Source organism: Chelonia mydas, chromosome 15 (assembly GCF_015237465.2).
Source record: "Chelonia mydas isolate rCheMyd1 chromosome 15, rCheMyd1.pri.v2, whole genome shotgun sequence".
Lineage (NCBI taxonomy): Eukaryota > Metazoa > Chordata > Testudines > Cheloniidae > Chelonia > Chelonia mydas.
Window position 1 is genome coordinate 17,568,215 of NC_057856.1, and position 24,871 is coordinate 17,593,085.

The 24,871-nt window shown below is 38.6% G+C and overlaps 1 protein-coding gene across 5 annotated transcripts in view; it reads right to left on the bottom strand.

The window, feature by feature from the left end:
- Positions 1 to 1,358: 1,358 nt before the first annotated feature.
- Positions 1,359 to 24,871, bottom strand: part of GOLGA3 (golgin A3) — a 38,656-nt gene continuing 15,143 nt past the window's right edge. For all 5 annotated transcript variants that reach the window (XM_037879052.2, XM_037879050.2, XM_043529753.1 and 2 more), the window contains 17 exons: positions 23,945 to 24,147; positions 23,449 to 23,586; positions 22,013 to 22,174; positions 20,664 to 21,032; positions 19,061 to 19,138; positions 18,124 to 18,387; positions 17,288 to 17,382; positions 16,041 to 16,257; positions 14,131 to 14,274; positions 12,750 to 12,947; positions 11,360 to 11,476; positions 11,048 to 11,187; positions 9,588 to 9,720; positions 9,228 to 9,350; positions 8,196 to 8,360; positions 6,916 to 7,079; positions 1,359 to 5,893 (listed from right to left, as the gene is read on the bottom strand). In XM_037879052.2, the coding sequence (XP_037734980.1) occupies positions 5,686 to 5,893; positions 6,916 to 7,079; positions 8,196 to 8,360; positions 9,228 to 9,350; positions 9,588 to 9,720; positions 11,048 to 11,187; positions 11,360 to 11,476; positions 12,750 to 12,947; positions 14,131 to 14,274; positions 16,041 to 16,257; positions 17,288 to 17,382; positions 18,124 to 18,387; positions 19,061 to 19,138; positions 20,664 to 21,032; positions 22,013 to 22,174; positions 23,449 to 23,586; positions 23,945 to 24,147 (2,918 nt within the window). In that variant the 3' untranslated portion in view covers positions 1,359 to 5,685. The remainder of the gene's footprint in view (positions 5,894 to 6,915; positions 7,080 to 8,195; positions 8,361 to 9,227; positions 9,351 to 9,587; positions 9,721 to 11,047; positions 11,188 to 11,359; positions 11,477 to 12,749; positions 12,948 to 14,130; positions 14,275 to 16,040; positions 16,258 to 17,287; positions 17,383 to 18,123; positions 18,388 to 19,060; positions 19,139 to 20,663; positions 21,033 to 22,012; positions 22,175 to 23,448; positions 23,587 to 23,944; positions 24,148 to 24,871) is intronic.

Sequence of the window (24,871 nt, forward strand, 5' to 3'; positions counted from 1 at the left end):
TTGCTCTTCTTAGATAGAAAGTAAATTTGTGTTTTTTCAGCTATCCTTTCGCTAAAATAAAACTACCATTTTAAAAGTCTCCACCCACTTCAGAGGGCAGTAACCCTCTAAGAACCAATCACCGAACCAAGGTTTTTCTGCTGGAGGCAAGGCTGAATTTTAACCCACTTCATGACATTGCTCTCTAGCTTGGTCTCACATATATAAATCTGAAATACAGATAGCTTGGACCAGATGCCTCTCTGAGGTGTCAGAGTGCCTTGGAATGAGCATCATTGGCAGAGTCGTGGGAAAGTGAGCCAGAGGGGAAAAAACAGAAAAGGGGTGAGAGGGGCGAAGACAGATTAATTAAATTTAGATTCCCTTTCCCACCAGCTAATTTTAACATACATCTAATTAAAAATTTTAAGCACCTGGCAGAGAAATGTAGAAAATAAGTTTTCGTTTTCTAGGGCAATGTTTCATCATGAAAGCTGATTTTTTGACTATCAATTATTTTTGTACTACAAATTGTCTACTCTAATCTACACCGACTGTTTGGTCCTGTCTGTGTTACAGAAGTGATGTGCTAGGAAAAAATCTTGTAACAAAGTTTTTAAATAAATGTATGGTTTTGTCTGCAATGTGGACAGATCATGAATCAAAGTGTTCTTTGAGAGCCATTCAAAATTATTTTAGTAAATGTAACTGCTGTCCACTGTGAATAGTACACCATTTAAAAAAAAGTGATGTTAAGCTTCATTCACGCTGGCCAGCACAGCTGTAAGACCTGTAATCATATTAAAAACATTATTGTAGGACAATTTCAGGACACAGTCAGTTAATGATAGGACCTGTATGGACAAGGCACGTACAGCATATCTACCTTGAGAGTTTATAGGGATTGTACAGGTATGACTGTACAATAAACCAGCCAGCGTGTACAACTTCAAATGAGAAGCCTTCAGAGGTTGACAATGTCCCTTTAACTTATACTGATTAATGCTGAAAGCAAGGTACAGTCATTTATTAGTTTCTTTTGCTTTCAAATTTCTGAATTTAAATTAAAATCATGATGACATTTCCCCACTGTTTAGTTTTGTACATTTGATTTCAAATGTAGATGCACCCCACTTATCTTTCATCATTCCTGACATGTTCAGCACACGCTCAATAAATTAAATATAATGGAAACATAATTACAATGAATCTTAAAACATTTAAACTATTGATTGTAAAGTAATATACAATAAAATATTCTTTTAAAAAAACAGATCTTTTTAAAAAGTTTCTGTACAGCATCTTTAGAATTTTATATATAAAGAAGTTTACTGAAAAATGTGTACTAATTTCACGATCAAAGTAAAAACATGAAACCCTTTACCAAAAATAGTTTATTGCACAAAAAACTTTTAAAGATTTCCTATGCACATCTTAATTTTTTTAATTACATGCTTTGTAAGGTCATAATCATTAGTTGTACATAGTATAACTCCTCCCTCCCCTGGGTTATCCACTCAGAAACTTTGTGAAATGACAATGTTTTTATAAATACAATTGAATTAGACAGATGACTGAAAATCACGTATAAAACATGACAGCATTTCTTTTACAATATTTAGAATGTTTCCCTCCCCAAGAAATCTCTGCATCTGTAACAGGGACAAGGCTGCTCCTAAGTGAGAAGGTCCCACATGACTGGATTGATACATGTTTTATTGGGAATTAAACGTCATCATATCCTACCTGGCTAGCATTAATGGTTACTCTGGGCTGTCTCTGCTTTCATAATGAAAACACTGCACCCATAAAAAAGGCTTCTGGTCACTGGGGGTATGACATGCAAGAATTCACACCTCACTTCCAAAATTAAGATAAACATACATCACCAGTTTGTGCATCTATTAAACCAATAGTGAATTTGCCATCTTTTAATCAAATTTATATTGACCAGATTAATCACCATCAATGCCCTCTGGGATAGCTTAATTGCTGTTAAACACTCACAACACTGAATCTCAAGTCTATGAGGAGAAATATGCAATACATGAATATATATATGCCCTAGATAGAATTTCCATTCTGGGCACTATACTATACTCCTTACACACATGAAACACCCACAGATTTCAATAGGGGTATTGCCTGAGTGAAGAGTATGGGATCAAACTCTTTTCACAAGAGGAAGGACTGAGCTGACCACCTAATGTGGTACACAGAAATTTCCAAGTAACCTGGAAGACAATGGAATTAAACTTCATGCAAAATACAACACCAGAGACTAACTCTAGAAGCTTCCTTCCAACATAGGTTTAAAACAGACAACTGGGAAAGTTTTTTCAAAAAAACAAAAATAATACATGGTTTTGAAAAATAATGCAGCAGACTTTACCACCTTATCACTTCGTAAATTTTTCACAATACAGCAACATTTATTTCTCTTTCATCATTAAAACTTGGCTGGGGAAGTAGCAACTACTAGGAGTGAGGAAACATACATAGAAATTACGTTCCATTGCAGTGCAAAACCACAGCAAAAATAGATCCCTTTGAGATTATTCCTTTAATTTCTAAAAGCACACCAATGTTAATGAGGCACCAATTTTCTTCTTAATTATTTGTCAGTGCTCTTATACATGCAGGGGGGACCAGGGTTTTTATTCCCACTCCTAGTTTTACTGGCCTGAGAAACAAGAGATCTGGGAATGCTGTGGAGACATTATGCTGAACCCCAGGGTGGAAGGAAGAACCTTTTAAAAAACACAATCACTACCTCTCTGAATTAAGGAATAAGATTGAAGGGCTCTAAAGTGAAGGCTTGAATCTGTAATGTGCTGAGCATCTCCTAGGACATGCTGACTTCCCTCAACTCCTGCTGACTTCATTAGGAGAAGGATGTCCTCAGCACTTCATAGGATTTAGCACCCTCAAGTGTCATCCACCCCTTTTAGGTCCAGAGGATGGGTTTTGTTTTTGTTTTGTAAAGGGTGGTGAATATAAATTAAAGGAACAAGAAGTGTGATATCTTACGAGTCTAAAAAAGGAAACTGAGTACCCTCAGAGACAGGTGGGTGGAGTAAAGGAGAATTCAATTTTCACATAACAAATGTACAGAGCCATCCCTTGGGTACGGTGAATCGGGGTGACTGCTCCGGGCCCTGCGCTTTGAGGGGCCCCACAGGCCGGCGTGATTGGCCGGCGCAGTCAGTCCCGGAAGAGACAGATTTGTCACTTCTGCCCCAGGTCCCGCACCTCCATAGGGATGGCCCTGCTAATGTATCTCACAACTTAACATAATTATCTCTTTTCTTAAGAGGAAAACTATACACTTAAGGCTACTTTGCTCTGTTGTCTTTTAGCAGTCCTAAGAAAGATGCAGCACTGCCCTAAAAAAGGGTGCATTACGATAACTAGTACAATACAAATCTCAGATAAATGCTTTGGCTGTACAAATGATGCCAAACTTACAAATTAAAACATAATGGATTCTTAACCTGTAGATAATGCATTTTGTCACACAGAACAGTAATATTAAACCTGCACAAATGGTATTTTACTTAAAAACCTGAACATTTGATACATTTTTTTGCACTGAATATATTAGTCATTATGTAGTTTTAACTTGATCAATTAACAAGACAGTATTTTTATTTTTTCCTCTTAGAGCACAATATACAGGCAGCTTAAAGGACATGAACAGCAGCAAAATTACTCCGTACCATTTACTCTGTAAAATAAGACTTAAGTAGTATATAAACATTAGCACATCTGGGCGAAATAAGTAAAGCTTTTGGCTTTTTTTTAAAACAGTTCAGTAACCCTGCATGATTGGCAACTAAGGCCACATTAAACCATTCCTTCCCTCTCAAACCTGAAATCCTTGACTTTTAACTTTAATATCAGTCCTTCATATTTTAATTTTAGCCAAAAAAAAAAAGGTATAATCCAATACTGGAGTTTCACAGTCAGTTTAGACAGTACAAACTGTTCAGCAGGATTAGAGCTTGAGTAAAAGAGATTTAGAGAACTACATTTTTAGATAGAAGGTAAATTTGTTTGTTTTAGCATTTTTTAAAATAAAGATATTGCAAAAAAGCAGCCCTCTCAAAGAAAAGAGATAACTGCCTTTCTAGAAAAAGATGGATTTTGACCATCTGCAGAACAGAGATAACAATGATAATGTGTCTCAGTAAATGCAAAATCTAAGTAACAAACAATCCTTATCTCACGAGAACCTCATCAGTTTTTTCAGTAAGTTAATCTACTGGTATTGATTGGTCAAAAAATACAAACTACAGAGCATGTAACTGTCCCTATTTTCTATATCTTTCAACAAAAACAAAAAGTACATGTATGTATGTATGTGAGCATCCACTGATTCCTCTAGATGTAAGTTTGTCATGTGGCAAAGTGTGATTCAGACTGTAGAGTAGGCAAAACAAAGCATCCGTGTTACTTCTAGAGGAATGAGGAAGGGATGACCTATCCCTGCACTGTCAACAGGACAGGGATGTGATCAAAGGAGAAATGAATCTAAGGCCATTGCTTCAGCCATCTTGCATTAGACTGAGCAGGGTGCCTCTGCAAGGAAGGCTGCAGTAGTGCCAATGCTCCCATTCATAAACAATGTGCACCTATTTGGGAGCAGGATGAGAAAAGGAAAACAAAGTTAAAGCTAATGCAAATAAAAATAATTTTATAGGCATATCATTTTGTCTTTAAAAAGATACAAATAAAATAGTTACATTTCTAAAATCTCTGTTTTTTTGGGCTAGTTTCCCTAAGGACTATGTACAATGTTTTCCAACAGCAAACTTAAATGTCAAACATTAAAACAATGGCAGTAACAAAAACACCCATGTCAATCTTAATTTACTGTATAAGCATATTAAAACAGACACTCCAGGTCAGATGATTACTATTTATATACATACCCTGTACCAGGGATGTCTACTTCAGAAATTAACTAAAAAGGTGCAAAAAAAGCATTTGTGCAGTGAAACAAAGCTCCCTACTGGCCTGAGAATGCAAGAGGGAAATCAGGCACTCCAGAAAATGTCCTGGGCAAACATTGCCAAAGAAAGTTACTGGTCTGCACTGACCAACTTTTATAGTCGATTTCTTTTAATACAGGGCAATCGTGCTTGTCATAACTAGAGACAGGCTTGAACCAAAATCTGAAATCCAGACACCTACAGCCTGAACTCAAGAGGGTGGAGGTTTTGGATTCAGATTCCCAAGCCTGACCCAGTGCCTATGGTTGGAACTGGAAAAAGTCTTACTTTTTTAGATACGATTTGGATGCAGCCCAAAATGGTGGAAAATTTGAGATAATCTGATGTTGCAAGATTACAGTGATTCCTTAACTAAATTAAACAAATCCAGATCCAGAATCTAACACTGCCTTCTTGGCCTATCTCTAATAATAATTCAGATTTTTTTTAATCCTTCCTCTGAATTTCTGCCTAGGCGCATAAATGGGCCAAATTTATCATCTGTCCCCAACATGGATTTACCTACTTCAGTGAGGTGAGGGATGGTTTCATATGAAACCTTAATACAGCATGGTCCGCAGTGAATGTTTTGCTGATTCCTTGAAACCATTCATTTGCTCTGCTTTTGCCTTTAACAAAGAAATCCACTGAAACAAATAAATAATGATAGATTCTTGTACACACTTAAAGCAGTTGTGATGAAAAACAACGGTCATTGTTTCAATGCTTCTTTGTCACCAGCATTGTGATTCTGTTCTTTTATGTCCACAGCAGGAATTTCCTGCTCGCCTGATGCTGTTGCAGGACAGGTAGAAGTAAGGTCCATTAATTGCCCTTCAATCTGAGTCCATGAAGACATCGATTCATGTACTGTTATGGTGTGTTCCTCCATCTGACGCTGAAGGCTGTCCATTTCTTGCCTTTTGAAAATGGTGCGAGAGAAAGCGGAAGTATCATCAGTTGAAAGTTAGTCTCACAGGGAAAAAAAAGGCGTGATTAAACACTGACTAATTCATTTAAATCATTTCTGAGGCTTGATATCTACCCAAAATTACCTGAAGCATAATGGAAATACAATGCACTTATATATGGAAGAACTGAGAGCCGGTCTACACCGAAAACTTACAATGGCATAACTAATGTATCAGGGATGTGGATTTTTCACATCCCCGAGAGACATGAAGTTAAGCCAGCCTAACCCCTGGTGTAGACAACGCTACGTCAACAGAAGAATTTTCCCATCAACCTAGCTACTGCCTCTCAGGGAGGTAGATTAACTACAGTGATGGGAGAACATCCCTCCTGTTGCTGAAGTGACACTGAAGCACTACAGCAGTGCAGCTGCAGTGTTTGAAGTGTAAACATAGCCTAAGTCTCCAAGAAACTCAGGATTCTTAATCCCTGGGCTGGGAGCAACATGGAGAGGATACACTTAGTCCAAAGGGAGAGGGCAACATTGCAGTGTGCTCTTTTCCATACATCCCCCTGGTCAGGCATGAAGCAGAACTGTAGCCTCAGTGGAAGCATTTAACCCTCCCAAGCAGCTAAATGACAGCAACTTGGATGTAGATTTTACTAACATACTGATATGCTAGAGAACAAATAATGCTATAAAGTGGAAGAAGAAGGGGAAGAAAGCAATACAGAATAAGGAACAGACAAAAACCTTAGCACACTCAATCAACCTGCCGTCCCAGAATCTGCTTCGGATAGGGAGGGAGTGTAGCTCTCTTAGCAATACAGCTCACTTGGGAGTTTTGTAGGGTGAGATATGAAAACTGCTACAAAAATGAAAATGTTTAACGAACATTCTATAGCAGACAGGAATCCAGGCAGCACATCAAAGAGAAAACTAACACAAGGGTCACCTTCCAGATACAGACTTTTAAAAATATGTTTAATATTAGATAACATGTGGTTTAAAAAAAAAAAAGTGTCATACTTTAGTTGGCGGAGACAGCTGTTCAGGTTTTTCAAAGGCTCCTTGCTCACAGCTGTTGGTGGTTTCAAGAGCTCTTCTAGCAGTGCGGCAGGTACTGGACAGTCAGGAATCTTCACTGGAGTCACAGGATTTGAAGAATTAGTCTCTCCCTTCAGTTCCTTCTTCTGTTTAAAGGAAAAACAAAAAAACCCAAACAGAAACGGAATAAAACACGTTCCTTGACATCACTCTTACCACATAGGAACAGTATTAAATCCTGCTCCATATCCACATACTTGCATAATGGTCAGAGTTCAGAGGATAATAGAAGATTACTCGCAGAGTAGACTCAGCTACATAACAGATTGAATCAATCTAGTTTGTCAGTCATACTTGTGAGTAAACAAATATATTCTAGACAGGTAGGTGAGGTGGAGTCAAAGGTTCTTCAGTTCTATATACTAGATAAGAGGGACAGTCTCTAGTCAAGATCTCATACTATTAAGGGACCGATGAATAGACAACGGAGACAGTATTGCATTCAATTAATTGCCCTGGTCCTCTGTGGTAAGTTTAACTATACGGGGGGGTTGGGGAGAATGTTACTCAAGAGGCCAGTTCAGACAAAATACTGGCATAGGTCAAGGAAATCCTTTTGGACATTTTGGGTTACACTGAAGGGCACTGATTCTCAAACTGTAATCAGTGGATCACCAGTGATCTGCAGAACCCTTCCTGCTGTTCTCAAGGTGAAATATTTTGATAATCAAGTACTGGGAGATGGAAAGGGGAGTTGGTCCATGAAAGATTCTCTTACTAAGTAGTCAGCAGAAGAAAAAAAGAGAGACTCACTGCTAGAGTACTTTTCTTTATAAGTACTAAATATGAGAACTAGTGAAGAAGCCATTAACTGTTGAAAATATGAGTGAAAGAGACCAGAAAGGACTTAGACAGACTGCATAAGCATGTGCCCTTTTAAGGGCTTATCTAAAGGAGTGAAGATTTGCCCACTGTTTATTATTTCTCTCTCTCCTTTTTTGGTTTGTTGCACTGAATCAACATGTGAATGCAACATGATGCTTCAATACACAGAAAGAAAGATATTCTGTTGAAAGAGAAGTGAACTCCCTGTTTACAAACCAGCAAATCCCCCAGGAATTACTGTTTATAAAATAAGAAAACCACAGATCCCCACGTGTAATTCTGACATTATGATTATATCAGGGTTCTCATGAAGTTATGCTACAGAAAACTTTGTTCCCAATTAATTTTAAAATAAAGTATTTTTCCTACTTAAATACCTTCTTCATCTTGCCATGCTTCAGGTCAGTCTTCAGCTGCTGGTTCTGCTGCAGCAGTGTCTTCATGCTGTTCTTCAATTCAGTCACTTTAGCCTGAAGCATGAACTTGTCCTTCTGAGTCATTGACAGATCTTCCCGCACCATTTCCAACTCGGTCTTGATATTCTAAAGAATGAAAAATTAACCATTAAAGAAGCTTAAAAACAGTGTGAGGGAAACCGTCTAAAGTGGAAAATTCCAGCTTATTAGTACAGTGTTCATATTTTAACTGCTAAAAACCATTAAACTGCAAGCTGAATGACTCTCGCAGTTTTATATATTCTACTAGTTTAAATATTTCAGCTACTTGCTAAATTCTCAAGTCAGATGCCAGTGTAGGATATGCCACTAATATAAGCCAGAAACATTTAATTCAATGTATTACCTTTTGAAAGAGTATTGTAGGACAACCTATTTAAACAACATATTCTTGCTCCTTCTTGCAGTGATAGATACTGGCTTCATTTAAACCATTATCTACAAGTCCTACAGTACCTATTCCTATCAAGTCATTTGTTTGATAATTCACCAGTGCAAGGTTTCTTGAAGGGGCACTGTCAAGTGAAGTTTAGATTTAGATTTTGTAAAAAGTAAGTTTTGACAAGACCCAAAAGAAATGTTTCCATCATTTCTTTAATTTCAATAGTAACTACCACCCCTCCATCTCACTCCATTGCTATTATTTGCCAACTGGGCACAGCAGCATTGTGTTCATGCAGAAGAACCAGAAAGTGAAGCTAATTAGAAACACATGACTAGCCTATGCTGCTTGTCCAAGCTTGTTTCAGTACAAAAAGCAAACACAATAATGAAATGGAAACTAATAAATCTCAATAAGTCTCTCAGTTTTAATCATCTACAGTTTTATATGTAACACTGGTACAGTACTTTGCTTTTTAACCTTACAGTGTCCCTCTATCTCCTCCCCAATTGTAGATTTACTCTTCAATGAAAACACCTGTCTATCAGAGTCATACAGGCCAGTTCAAGTACCTGTAATACTAGCTGTATTCCTTCTAACTCCTTTTGACTACGTTGCTCAGTCATGTCCAACTGCTGCTTCAGCGTTTGGATTTCTCTCTCCTTCTGCGCCACCTCCCATTTGAGGTCTTCAACCTACAGAGAGAGGAAAAAAAAAACCTTAAAATTCATTACAGGAGCAATCAATCATAAATTTGATGAGTATTTTAATTGTTACTTATTTGCTGTAAACATCTCCCACTTTTTAGACGGCTGATTAAAAGAAAATCATACAAAAATTGTTCAGGTGAGATGTGAATTAAACCTTCTGTTTCATGCTCCTGAATAAGACGTATTCAGTATGGGAGTAAGGAATTAACTAGAAGCTTTTACCTCTTGGTTTTCTACAGGCTGTTTGCTAAGTTGTTCATCCAGCTGTTTTTGTAGAAGCTGGAGTTGAGACCGGGCTTCTGCCAACTCTTGCTGGAACTGTGATACTTCTTGAGAATGTTTCCCATCCTCAACCCTAGAATGGAAGTGGCAGAAAACCTCAAATTGCCATTATCTGTATTTTTATCTCTTTATAATATAACAGATATGGCTAATAAGATGAAATATTTAACAGTACGTGATATAGATCATCAGCTTGAGGCACAAAATAGTCTAGGATTTATAAAATTAGCAGCAAAGTCTGGTGAACTATTTCTTTGACAAGTTTTGTCTATATGCTCACCCCTGGATTTTAGCCAAAAGACAGAATTTCAGTAAGATAGATATATTGATATATAGCTACATACTTCTTGACATATGTCTTGATGGCTGATAATATTTCATATGAAGGAAAAGCTGTTAGTAGGATATTTTAAAAGAAGCAGTTCCCATACTGATCCATTCTGGCATTGATGTCAGTGTTATCTGCAGGACTGAGGCTGTGAGATGACAAGTTAATTCTATGGTGGAGGGAGGAAGGAATAAGGCCTGGTCTACCCACAGTTTTTGTACTGGTATACCTATTTCAGCTGGGGTGTGATTTCTTACCAAAATAGTTATACGGGTACAATTCTTAATGTGGTCACAGTTATACCTGTATAAAAGTGCTTATACTGGCATAGCTTATTACCCTTCTCATATTGGAATAAACTATTCCATCCACAGTGGATGGAACCATACTGGTATAGTTAAAGAAGTACAACGTTTGTTTAGACAAAGCCTTAAGGAAATTATTTGACATTTAAAAAAAAAAAAAAGCATCATTCCAAAAAGCTCAAAATCCTGTAAGCAGCTTCACTGAGGTCTTGTACTTCAAATTTTCACATCCTGCATTCTGAAGACACTGGAACATGATGGAATAACCAGTACGTTCAGCAGCAGGCAGCCAGTTCAAATTTCCACATAACAAAACAAATTGGTATATACCATAAAAGTAGATAGTCAGCTGAAGCTTTATTTGCTTATCGAGGTCATCCTGCAATTAAGGTCTCAGGGATATGGAAAAGGGAAGTGCAACAGAGTCAAGATATTGAGAAGAGTGTTAACCTCATCAAGTATATGAGGCAGGGTTCATCTATCATTCAGTATCAAAACTGTAAGAAGTGCAGGTGAGATGGTCTGAAGAAAGTGTATCCCAGATACAGTACAAGAATCATGAGACAGAAAATAGAAGTGTTTTTGCAAGCAGTGCACACTTGTGGCAAGTGATAAGACTCAGACAGGACTAATTCCACACAGACCTGAGGACCAAAACCAAAAATTCAAATACATAAGTTGTTCTTAGATTTCTTAATAGATTGCAACCATTTTATTCACCTTGTTCTAAGAAACTTAGTGTTTAGGATATGTTATTGTATACTTACTGTAGTTTGTCTGCTTCAGCCTGAAGGGCTTGGACAAGCAGTTCTTTGGCTTGGAGCTCTTTCTTAATTTCACTCAGCTCAAGAACAGCAGCTCTATAATGACGACGGTTATGTGCCGCATCTACTTTGGCTGCCGCAACCTACAGATGCAAAATAGACAGCTTTTCTTCATCTGACCAGTATTATAGGATTATTAAAAGGTAGAGATGATACATGGGTGAGACACGCACACATAAAACAGAATTTACTACTTATTCAATATTTTGTATTTAAATCACTTATGAAGTAAAAAAGCAGAATCTGAGCCCTTACCTGCTCTTTCAGGTTATTAACTTTTGACTTTTCTCTTTCTAAGGCAGTCTGTAAGGCTTGAATAAGTTGTTTCATTTGCTGATCCTCCTCCTCTTTACGCTTTAGGACTGCTTGAACCTATGGTATCACAAAACCAGAGGTTCAATGGCACAACACAGGGTCTGTGCACAATGTGCAGAAGTTCTGGGGCACAGGGGTGGGGGAAGAAGGGGGAAAAAAGGCAGTAGTGCCTAGTCTGACCAGAGAGCTGTTGTTCATTTGCATGTAGTTTTGTGTCAGACATGAAGTGTCAACTGTTTTTTAGAAAATGAAGGTTTAGGGTTTATAAAAGGCTGGCTTTGAATAAAATACCATCCCTGGTTTTAGGTATAATTTTAATCATTCATTCACACACCTTGGGTCAACTTCATCCCCCTACCTGCACGTTGAGCTGGGTGCACTGTAAAAACATGCCTTATCTAGTGAGGTGATCAGTGCCACTCCTTGCACAACTTGCATGGCCTTGAGAGTCTAATGATGCTTTTAAGTGGACTCCCTCGGGTGGAAGAACTGTTGTCATGATAGAGTCTCAAGGGCACTGGGGAAATGAGGAAAACATGAGAATTCTCAAAGTTCCAACAGAGATGGAGGAAGACTATCTTCCTCTCTCCCTCTGCCCCAACTCCCCCGTTGGAGGTGGTGGTGAATTACAAATGCAGAGTTATTTAACTTTCAGAATTCAATACAGTAGGGTGCAAACAGGACCTGCTTTTCAGAAACAAAAAATGCCATAAAACCTTCCAAAGGAAGGTAACATGAAATTTATTAGGCTTGTGGGTCTTTTCTGCTTTTCTGCACATTTTAAAGATCCCATGGCACCTGTGAAAGAGCAAGAGTTTGCCTGAGAATCCTTGGCAAAAACTTCCCCTCCCATTACTGCTATTCACTCTCACTGCACACTGCCATCTCACCCCTCAAATGGCTATATTTCAGTAATGGTGAATGTAGATTGGAGATGGGGGGGGAAGGTGCTATATTGACATAAATATTAAAATAAGTAAGAGCATCAACAGTGATATCAGATCTTTATGTGATACAAGATACATGTTAACAAGAGCTGTATTAAATTTGTCACTTTCACTCTTGGAAATTTTTGTTAATGTTTTCATTGAGAAAGTTCATAATTTAACCCAGCGGAAATTTTTTTTATGACATGTGTCCCATACCTATATTATTATTCTAATGTAAGCTACATGAGACCTGGACCTGGAGAAAGCACATCATTTCTTTAAACACGTGTTTTGAATTAAAATCTACAGACATAATCAAGTCCCTGTACCTTCTGCAATCAGAAGAATATTAGCCTTCTCTTCTAAAAATGTCACATCAAAATGTCAAATGCTCTGAATACCTGGAGATTCAGCTGTACCAGGTCTGCCTCTCTCTTTGCTAGTGCTGTTTCTAGGATGTTGTTGTGCTCCCGCAAAGCAGTGTTAGACTGACCAAGACCAGTGAGCTTCCCTCGTTCATGTTCCAGTTCGAGGGCCAACTTCTTGTTTATTTCTTCTAAACGTTTTATCTTCCTCCTGAAACCTCTAGATTCCTGAAGCTGCAACCAAAAAAGTAAATAAATAAATAAAATCACAATATTATTGTCATAAGAAGTTGTGAGGTAGACTCATCAAACATGATGATTGCTTTGTGCATATGATGTTAGAAAAATTCTCCAACTTTCACAATGGATGCTTCTAAAATTTAGTTCAACCAGGTTCTTATTCTGATTTTCTTTGTGAGATTAAAATGCTGGCTAGAAGTAGAGGGCATAAGTACTGTCCATAGGAGATGAAAAGAAGGGATGTGCTACTGATGGTAGAGAAGTCAATCCTGCATATTTCTAGTGCCACCTTAGAGTTTCAACAGTGAATTAATGGGAGTCCTGGGTACTCAGCATCTCTTGACCAGGCTTAGTTGGTCTCTTTTATGTAGGAGCTTCTTTTCTTTCACCCCAATGCTTTTTTTCCTGTATTATAAGTAGGGGGTCCATGTTTGTCATGGAGGTGGCGGTTCCGCGACCTCCGTAGCAGCCAGCGTGGCTGACCCTAGGGCTGCCCAAGCAGCTGGCTCCGCGGCTAGTTGCTCAGGTGGCCCTGGGGACAGCCACACCAGCCGCTGCTGGAGTGGCTCTGCAGCCAGTCGCTGGGGGCAGCCCTGCAATCAGCCACACCGATTGCGGCTGGAGTGGCCCTGGGGCCAGCTGCACTGGCTGCTGGTCGGGCAGCTGGCCCCAGGAACGCCTGAGCAGCGGCCAGTGTGGCTGGCCCTGTGAACTGCCTGAGCAGTGGTCTCTGGGGCGGCCGGAGCAGCTGCTGCCGCTGGCCCCAACCCCCATCAGCAGCGCTCCCCCCACCCTCCCCGGGTGCTCCCCCAGCAATGGCCTCTGGGGTGCCCCCCCAGCAGCACCCCTCTCCCCACCCAAGATTTAGTTAGGGGTATTTATAATATAAAAGTCAAGGACAGGTCATGGGCCGTGAATTTTTGTTTATTGTCTGTGACCTGCCCATGACTTTTACTAAAAATATCCGTGACTAAATAATAGCATTAATGATAAGGGCCCAATAAAGCCATGAGGAGTTGGCAGCTTGCAGCAAAATTAGCTGTGGCAGACACAATCTTCCCTTTGTAAGATTATAACATACTTCCATTTGATTTGAACAGTTCAGTCCCAAATCGTCTTTTGCCCCCTGGGTTGTACACTGAACCTCCCTGTCTGCAAGGAAAGCGCAGGCAATTACCTCATCCTCAAGTTCTATCACTTTTTCCCGGTACTCCTCAAGCTCCTGGCTGGTGAGTGAAATTACTTCATGCAGCTCTTTCTCCAACATCATCTTACTGTGGCTAACAGCCTGCAGCTCTGTCTCCAGAGCGTGAATCCTTTCCTAAAGACAAAGACATCAGAAGCCTAGTTAGTAAAACACTTGTTTTGCAGAAGCAATTGTTCTTTTTAAACAAGTCTATTCCTCCAATAGGTATACATTTAAAGTGCTTATTATGTTTACTGGACAATATTTCGGGTCAGAAAAAACAACTTACTACATTTAACACATTATTTTGCTAAAAAGGAAATTACTCTTTTAATGAATATATTTATATTGCATCATAGATGCAATATACCATATATACTCGTTCATTAGCCCGTTCGTTTATAAGCCGATCCCCCAAGATGGATAGGAAAAATAGTAAAAACTGTATGACCCTTTCATAAACCAACCCTATATTTCAGGGGTCGGAAAACTTTGGCTCCCGGCCCCTTAGGGTAAGCCGCTGGCTGGGAACGGCGAACCGCGGCCACAGGGAATTGAGGGGCTCCATGTCTGCAGACGCTCCAGGTAAACAAAACGACCATGTATTAGATACTCAATTCAATGATTTCATAGAGTTTAAAAATCATCAAATTTTGGTGTAGACCTGTTTATAAGCCGACCCTCACTCTTTGATGCGTCACTTTTTTACCAAAAATATTCAGCGTATGAAATCATATAAAAAAGTCACATCTCTGCCCTGAGAAGCTTGCATTCTTTCACCAACAGACATAATATATACAATAAGAGAACAGAATTCTTCACACAACATCAAAAAAAGAGCTTTAGCATCTGAAAGCTATGTGGAAATAGTTGGATTTAAGGAGGGATTTGAAGGAGGACAGAGTGGTGCAGGCAAAGGAGAAACTATTAGTTAATAAGTAAAAAAGGCTTCATTATATTTCAGTATAAAAAGAAAATACTGAAAACCTGTGCTTAAACAGGAACATTAACAGGAATTCAGGGCTAAGGCTGACACTCCTTCTGAAGTGAAGCTATAACTGGGGGTTGGCTATTTATTTTACTCATATATTTGGAGATTGCCAAAACATTTTCCGTATTTTTGATAAGGAAATTCTCTCACAGTTTGAGACACTGGTACATGGTCTATAGGTCTGGAAACTGGCAGTATCTTCACAATATTTAAGTAATACTTTACTGCAGAAAGAAAAGGAGTACTTGTGGCACCTTAGAGACTAACCAGTTTATTTGAGCATGAGCTTTCGTGAGCTACAGCTCACTTCATCGGATGCATATGATCCGATGCATATGCATCCGATGAAGTGAGCTGTAGCTCACGAAAGCTCATGCTCAAATAAACTGGTTAGTCTCTAAGGTGCCACAAGTACTCCTTTTCTTTTTACGAATACAGACTAACACGGCTGTTACTCTGAAACCTGTCTTTACTGCAGAAGTGGTTTTCTTTAAAATAATAAATCAAGGCACACATTAAGTGAATTCCCCGGTGACTGATACGTAGCATATAGAATCTTTACTGCAGATTTAAGTGCATGTTAAAGGGCAAGCTTCTAGTTTATTTTAGTTTGAAAGGCACCATAGTTATTAACTTTTTAAGTCCTGAAAGGAGATTTCACAGCTGGCTACGGGAACGAAGCTTTGTTGTTAGTATAAAGTAATACAGATACACAGAAAAACTTGCAGTCTTTTCAGTAGAAGGTAAAACCCTGTAAAATACAATCCTGCCCAAAGATGATCATCTCATTACCAAAATTTTTCTCTATATGATAAATGAACCTATAGGTAAGGCCATGTCTTTAAGTATTTAGTAGTAATGCAAGATAATCCTATCTCTCTACTAACAAAGTTACAGGACATCATCCTACATGGGAAGCTTGGTTATTTCCTCCATCAGCAATTTGTGCTTTTAGTTTGCTCAGTTCCACTTCAGAAGATTCCTTTGCAGTGAGGGCTTCCTGCAGCCGGCGGCTAAGAATGCCAACTGCATTCTCATAGGCTTTGTGTTTTGCCTTCATCTCTTTCTGTGCACTGGTCAGATCTGACCCCAGACGCTTCATTTTTTGTTTCTGTTCGGTGATGGCCCTAGAATGAGAAAGCACAAAGAGAACGGCCTGAAAACTGTACTGAACAATTAAACTTTTAGATTTACAAAACTCTATTGAGAGGTCATAGCAAACAACCATAACAGGACACTGATTCCCAAAGAAGCTATTTATTCCCAAAGTTACACAAAATCAAATATACTGATAAAAGAACCACTAAAGCTTTTGCTTAGCACATAAACCATGTTTTTCAAATATTAAGGGGACAATACCAAGTTGTTTTCTCTATAAAATTAGTATATTAATTGCAGAAAGCCATTTTCTGATTTGATAGTTAGTCCTTGTCGACGTCACAGTTCTTGTGCATCAGCAACAAGAGAGTGCATGACTTGGGCAGCATTGCTGGAGACGCGTATAAATGAAATGGAAAACTACTCCTGAGTTTACCTTCTAGCATGACAGCCTCCCTTTGTATGTCAAACTCACTTTTGTGTAGGTCTGCACTGTACTTTTACAGTGGTGGAGCCTATATTACTGCTCCCCTTCTCCTTCCCAACATCCATTTACATGTCTTCTTCCATCCCATTCCCATCACATCTACAGCCACAGTAACACTTAATATTTGTGGTGTTCAATTTAGTGTTTATGAAAGGTGGCATTGTTAAAAAATAAGATTTATTAATGTTGCCATCTGTGTAGTAACTGTTTTGATATATACCAATCGCAAAAAGCCACTTTTGGTGAGCAATAGTTTGCTATTGGTACAATTTCAGGTGCCTTTGGCCTCATGCCATACTCCACAAAGCTTGGATTATAAAGAGGAATGGTCAGAGGAGTGGTCTGTGAACCTGAAACTCATGAGTTCCTGTCCTACCAACAACTTCTGTGCCCAGGCTACACTGAGGCACAGAAGTTAAGTAGTTTATCCAGCTGTAAAATGGAAATACAGCTGTCCTACAGGGTAGAGAAAAAAACTAAACAGTAATTTTTGTACAGCACACTGAAGACAAAAAGCACAATAAGAATAGCGAGTGCTACTGTTATTCTGGCTATGTAAAAAGCTGACTTACTTTTTGGCTTCCTCTTGCATTTGTTCTACCTGTAGTTTTAGTACCTCATTCGTCTCAGCAAGAGATGTCATTTGTTCTTTATCAATCTGCAAAGACTTGAGGGGGAAAAAAGATGAGGGAGGAAGGAGAAAATACGGTAAGCACAAAAGAAATCCTCATTCCAGTTTGCTATATATACACACACAGAGTGTATCAGAATGGTAAAAACAGGACTACTTTTGTATATATTTGGCAACCAGTTTATGGTAAGGTTTAGTTTAATGAATCAACAACAAAGTAATGTGGTAATTTTCAAAACTATTTCCTTTTCTGTATACAAGGATTGGGGGTGAGAGGGGAAGGATGTTTCCTTCCATGTACAAAACAGTCTCCGTCCCCATCCCTTTTTAATTCTATTTTAATTCGAGTCACCATCCTGACATCTACAGACTGGGCAGTAGTCCCCTTGGCATATGCTAATACAAGTCCTTAAGGTGAAGGATTGTTGTTGAGCAAAATAAGACACTTGCACTTCTTGACAACTTTGGGAGCTAAGAATGTTGCCTCCACAGCACTCCTATACCACACCTGCAGCCTAATTCTTCACTCTATTACTGGTATAAAATCAGTATAACTCCACTGACTTCAATATGGGTTTATATAGTACCAATACATAGCAATACATCATCATTCATTTAACCATCAAAAGTAAGTAACATACAACTGCCTTCAATACGTATTTGATAACCTTAGTTTAAAAGATTACTGCTACCTGCAACACCTCAATAATTAATAGGATTAGCTGCAGCTCAAATGTGTGTTATCCTTGAGATAACTGCACTAGATTTCCTCCTCACCTGTAGCTGTATCTCCATGTCATCCCGTTCTTTTTGCACTGACTGGAGGTGGCTTTCTAACTCCACCATCTGCTGGTGAACCTGGGATACTTCCTTCTGAAGTCTTGAACGTTCAACATCAATGGATTGCTTTTCGCCATGAATTTTCAGTAGCTCCCGTTTTAATTCTTTCACTTCTGAGTCCAGCCTCTTCTTTGTAGATTTCAGTTCACTAATCAGCTGGTCCTTTGAACTTGCATCTCTTCGATAAGCTTCCACCATTACCTAGTGCACATATCAGAATCAGAGAGATATCCACCAGGGCACAATTTCTAAAACAGTTGTTGGACTAATAGGCAAGCAAATGGTACCACTCAACGGTGCCACTATAGGGGACATCTGAAGTCCTGGTACATCTTTAGTTTAAAATTAGAATCATATTCTATATCATTCCAAACAAGATTTGGAGGAAAACAAATTATTTCTTTTAAATTAAAATTCCCCATGCCAACAGAATTTCATACAGTTGCATTAAATTTAAGATACTTGAAAAGTTACCCAATTTTTTTGAATAAAAATGCATATTGTTGGAAAAGTCGTCACCTAGTACAAATTAACTAAAGAAATCTTAACATATTGTAGGCCAAATGAAGTCCATGTGGAAAACTTCCCAGACTTTAATGGGAACATGATTTGGCCTAAGTGTCTGCTTCTATGTCAATTACAGTTTAAAAAAAAAAAATCAATGTATAACCTACAGAAATATACCTCACATATATATATAATATAATAAATTGTGTCACAACATTCCTTCTATTTGCTATAATGGCCTGCAAGTTAAATAATACCACTGTTATTAGGAAGTAAGATGCCATTTACCTATTAGTACATGCCTTCCCTGCAACACACAATCTTTGCTCGTTTTTAATACAATATTGAAATGGCTATGTATACCCACCTTTTGTTGTAGGTACTGCTCCTTTACTTTTTGGGTCTGTTTCTTCAGGCTGGCACTTTCTTGTTGCAGATTTTCCACCTATTAGAGAAAAATGCAGACATGTTGCCTTACTTGGATTATAAATTCTCTGGGGAAGGAACTGTCTTTTTGTTATGTATATGCATAGTGCTTAGACAAACCAGGGCCCTGATCCTGACTGTAGCATCAGACACTATCGTAATGCAAATAATTTTAAATTGTTTTATACCTAAATAGTTGAGACAGATTCAGAATGTTAATCTTCCCAAGCCACCATCAAGGATGCAGCATCTCCCATTATCTGGGCATGCATGTTTTAGGATACATCAGGCTCTATATAGTGTATCTAGATGACACAGATTCAAGTTTACATGCTCAAGTTAAATCAAAATAGATAGCAGGTGCTTCATAATTTATAGAGCTACAAAAATGTTTTCATACTGCATGTACCAGCAGAGGTACTTTGGACTTCTGTGACCAATACTCTAGAATCCTCCTCCCTACCTTCAATGTGAAATCTTTGCTGGGTCCCATAAGAACGGCCATACTGGGTCAGACCAAAGGTCCATCTAGCCCAGTATCCTGTCTTCCGAAAGTGCCCAGTGCCAGGTGCTTCAGAGGGAATGAACTGAACAGGTAATCATCAAGTGATTCATCCCCTGCTGTCCATTCCCAGCTTCTGGCAAACAGAGGCTAGGGACACCATCCCTGTCCATGCTGGCTAATAGCCATTGATGGACCTATCCTCCATGAACTTATCTAGTTCTTTGCTGAACATGTCCCAGTGCAAGCCTCCAGTAGAAAAGTAGATGCTCTACCTTGCTCTCAAGTTTGGGATGCTCTACACAAACTGTAGGTCCAAACTTACTTGTGAGAATCGAGTTTTGTTTAGTTGAAGCTCCATTGTGGATTAGAACGCACACAACAGAACATTAGTAGACAGCAAACCTATCTGGTAAACTGGTACATGAAAAAAAAGTCTGGGAACCACTGTCAGCATATAGTAATGGACAAAAATGAGATCTGGTATGCTTTAAGTTAGGAAGCAGCTATTCATTCTTCCAAAAGGAGTGCCCACAGAGAATCTAACCTTACTGTATGCATAAGAACATTTTCTTTGCTGAGATTGCCTCATGAACACAGTGCACTAAAAGTACTATTTCCAAAAAGTGTACTTTATACAAAAAGCTATAATATAAATCTATTAATTTTGAAAATTGATATCAGACATGAATCTGTGTTTCTTGGCAAAGAACAAATATTGTTTATTAAATCCTGAAGATGCAAGAATAATTCAGTTGCACATCACAAACTTTATGAATCCAGAAGCACAGACACAGATATAAAATAATAATGAGGAACATTCCACTGATATAAACAGAATAAATGAGCAATATTCACTATTGGGGAACAGTCATAAAACAGCTAGATTTATTTTCATTCTCTAGATCTTAAAGTTCATGTGCACGTGATACTAAACACCATTTGGTCTGCAATGCTCCAGTCATATATTTGGCTCTATCACAAGCCTGTGTCAACACTTACATCTGTTACTTGCAACAGAATAATTTTAGAAATTCGTTACCTGGCTTGACTTTATAGCTATTTCTTGTCTCAATTGCGCCAAGATTTCTGATGCCGCCTCAGTACTTTCACCTAAGCATTTTGCTCCTTCGTCGAGTTCTTCTTTGCTCGCTTTTGCTGCCTGCAGAGCTACCTCTAGGACAATCTTTTCATTCTGCAAATATTGGATCGTGTCATCCTTGGAAATAATATCACCTTGGAATTCCTCTAACCTGGCCACCAGCTCATCATATTGAGTCTGTAGGTCATTTAGGGACTGTTCTTTGGTGTGCAATGTTTCTTGGGTTATGGTGAGCTGCTTCATGAGCGTTAGATGCTCCTGCTGTAAAGATTCAAGATGCAGATCTCGCTGATGCAGAGTCAATTTCACCTGAAGAAACAAATAGTTTTTAAAAGATTTAATCCATCTCAGATGAATTTTAAACTACAAAATCCACTTTTATTTAGGAATGTTCTTTTAAAAAAAAATAACCTAGTATCTCTGAGGGACTAATAGAAAATAACTGTAAAGAGAGCTGAAGGCAATCTTATGTTTCATTGATTCTCTCTATTCACAGTGTTGATTATATTGAGGCCATTCTGTGCAACTACAAAGCATACATTGATCAGGCTGACAATCCTAGAAGACTACATGTTTTACTTTATGACCTTTTTAATTTCTATTTTAAATTAAGTGTCCAGTGTGCATATAAACACATTGGCTTCTGCTTAAAATACCATTACCCTTAGACATCCTTTTTGGTCATAACATTGAGCTCTATCACGCACCGGACCCTCATTCCATTCCCCTGCACATCATCATCAAATGAAATCCTTTACGAAACACTGGTGTAAAGTGATGCTGCACTCAGGAAAATAACTATCTAAAAGGACAACTTCTAACAACAGAGATGCACTCCCTGTGTATATGCAGAATCATTATCTGCAGAATTCACTAGCACATCTAACTTTTAGTATTATTTCATTCTTTTGGCACTGCAGAACTACAATCACCGAGAGAGGAAGCTCGATTCTATTCTAGTTCACACATCAAAAGAATCGCTAACTCTGCTCCGAATTGCCAAATCTTTATTATTGTTAAGGATGCACAAGAAAGAAATATAATGGTTTAACTTTCTGATCCCAGGTAGAATTTGAAGGACTGGTGGGTAGAAGTGGACTCTTTTTACAAGTAACTGAGCAAGTTTGAGCTGCAATTCAATGACACACACAACATGCTTATCTTTACATGCCATTTTTAGAGTAATCTTTCAGCACTTTAAACATTTTAACTGAAAATCCATGTATTAGTCTTTCAGCTTGAGTGTTCTCCAGGAAGTCCTTGGGACACTATCCAGTAATCAAGTCTACCTGTTCCAGTTCTTGTTCCAGTGCTGCTGCAGAATCAGCCATTTTCTGCAGTTCTTCTCGCTCATCCTCAAACTCCTCCAGCCTTCTCTGCAGGTCCTCTTCCACCAAGGTTTTAGCCTCCTGGATCTGTACAAATGCAGCTTCTTGATCTAACATGTCAGCCTGCACAGAAAAAACAGGAAGTATTTACAAAGGAATTAGGAAAATGGTAAAAATATCAGATGAAATGGATTAAAAAAAAAAGTCAGAAAAAATATTGGAGAACAAAATAGGAAAACATTATTCAGTTCTTTGTATTACACTCCTGGCCCTCAGTGAAGTTATCCACTCAGTATTTGAAGATTACTGGGCTTCTAGGACACACCCATTGAAATGACTAGTGTGCATCTTGCTCATTCATAAGAGACTGAATTCTGGCTAAGTGCTTTTAATTTTTTTAAAAATTGATAAGCTACTACAGAAGGGAAGACCAAACATTTCTGCAGTCCCAGCGTAAAATTTTCAAAAGAACTTCAGTGATTTAAGTCCCATTGAATCTCAATGAGATTCGGAGTTAGGTTCCGAAGTCATTTCTGAAAACAGGATTTAGGAGTGTAAATTACCTAGGAATTTTTGAAAATTTTATTAATCTTTTCTGCTAGAGGACAGGAAGGATAAGCCTGGGGCATGAGAGATTTTCACAGAGAGCCCTTTAAGGATATGACCAATTTCGGTTAAGTTCCCCACCCCTCTATTTAAAATAACAATAATTATTAATCTGCAATAACAAATACAAATCTTTGCCACCAGCCTTTTTTTTGGATGAAATTCTTGACCTATTAACCAACACTAAAATGAGTAAGGTGTTTTAGATCAGCCACAATATTAACTGGGTTTCCCAATATTTAGTAATATCAGAGTGCAAGAATGAGGATTCAAGTCTCAGTAGAATTTATCTGCTGCAAATAATCCAGAGCCACATCCCTCGCATGTATATTGTTTACAACAGGGTGGCCAAAGTGTGGCTCATTAAGTTTTCCAATGTATCTCATGGCTGGGCTAATCTCAACTGTAAAATTATGGCCTCAGACTCCAGGTCCCAGTCTGTAATGCTCCATTTTACTTTAATCAAAGGGGGCTACATTTAGGCCTGTCAACAGGGTCTCTTTATGGTAGGTAAGTTTGTGACCTACAGAGGCTGACAGTTTCCTTTTTAACTAGCAAGATTCTTCATGTGGTTTTAAAATTTGGAGAAGCAACACTTGCCTTCTGGGGATGTAAATTTGAAAAGGCTCTTTGATCATGTAAGATATACACCAATTGAACGTACTCATAGTGAAGTCATTTCTACCAGTGTACATACCTTCTTCCTGAATCTGAAAATATGGTGATCACTAAACTGGAATATAAAACTTGAACAACAGAACACAATTCAGACAGGCCACCTACAACCTTACCTCAATATTTTGCAGCTGTGTTGCAATACGTTCCTTTTCTTTGATGGATCTGTGCTGGGTCTCTGTTAGCTGATGGGACAATGACACGTTCTCTAGTTTGAGATGCTCCAACACACCTGCTTGGGTCATTTGCCCAGCCTGCAGGAAGGAAAAGTCAATACAAATACTCAAAACATGGATGGACAATGAAAATGCTCCAGAGAAGAGGACTCAGTCTACCTGGGCCTTAGCTGTCACCTAATGGCTTTACAGATCTACATCCATGAGAAAGCTTAATAAGCTGTTCAGAAAGTGCATTGGTTAAGTTTATGCCTCAGTGTTAGACAGGAAGTAACACCTAAGGATGACAGGTAAAAGGGACAGAGCTAATCATGCACCTTACATAAATACAGAAACGAGCCTGGGCCCTCCTTAAAAGTCTGAAAAGAATTTATCCACTGGCTAAAGCTCAGGTCAGAAAGCAAGCAGTGAGGGTGTGGAAAGTTCACACACTTACCTGTATATTGGCCATCTCGCTCTGTAGTCTAACACGTGCCTCCTGTGCCACTGCCAATTGCTGCTGGTACCACTGCCGCACATTTTGCAGCGAAGCGATCTCTGCTTGAGACGCTTTTAGCTTATTGGTCAACGTGGTCCGTTCTAACTGCACCTGCTGAAGCTGGTTCTGTAAGGAAGCCATTTGCTGTCGCAGACCGTGTACTAAAAAAGGCAAAAAAAATTTAAACTATGCTATTCCAATGTCCAATTTTTGATGGTTTTAAGTGTAGCAATGAACTTTAAACATATGTCCACAGTCATCTTTTTATTGGAAGTGTGCCTAAATAACAAAGAACATCCATTCCCACAAACCAGAAGAAATTTCAGGACCCACAGAATTAGGGTCATTAGGAGAAAACAGCTTTTGAGGTCACTTCTTTGCATGTTCGAAGTTCCTTAGAAGCATAAAGAAGGGTGGAAATAAGTAAAACATTTGGGAATATGCATAGGTCTGGGAAATGGAAAGGATACTTGATGCTAACCAAAATATATTTCTCTTTTTGAAAAAAAACTTGTTAATGAATTGTCAAACAGTTTTTAGACTGCAGACTCTGACTGTGCCTTCCTTTGCATCTGGTCAGTGCCTAGCACATTCTGGGAACTCCTGTAACGCAAAACAAGAAATAGTAATAATAAAATAAATAATCATGCAAATCTCTAAGGATCTGATATCAATGAGATACAAGTTAATAACTTCTCCCTATTCCCTCGATTTTAATGCCGAACATGCCTAACTGGAAATCAGTTTCTTCCTTGTCTTAAGATGGAAACGCTATCTAGTAAGACCCTGTAGGCAGCGTCATGATACACAACAAATTAATCACTTTCTTGTTTGCAAGGTAGTTACATCAGTAATTGATAGTGCACACAAGAAGTAAGATTTAAT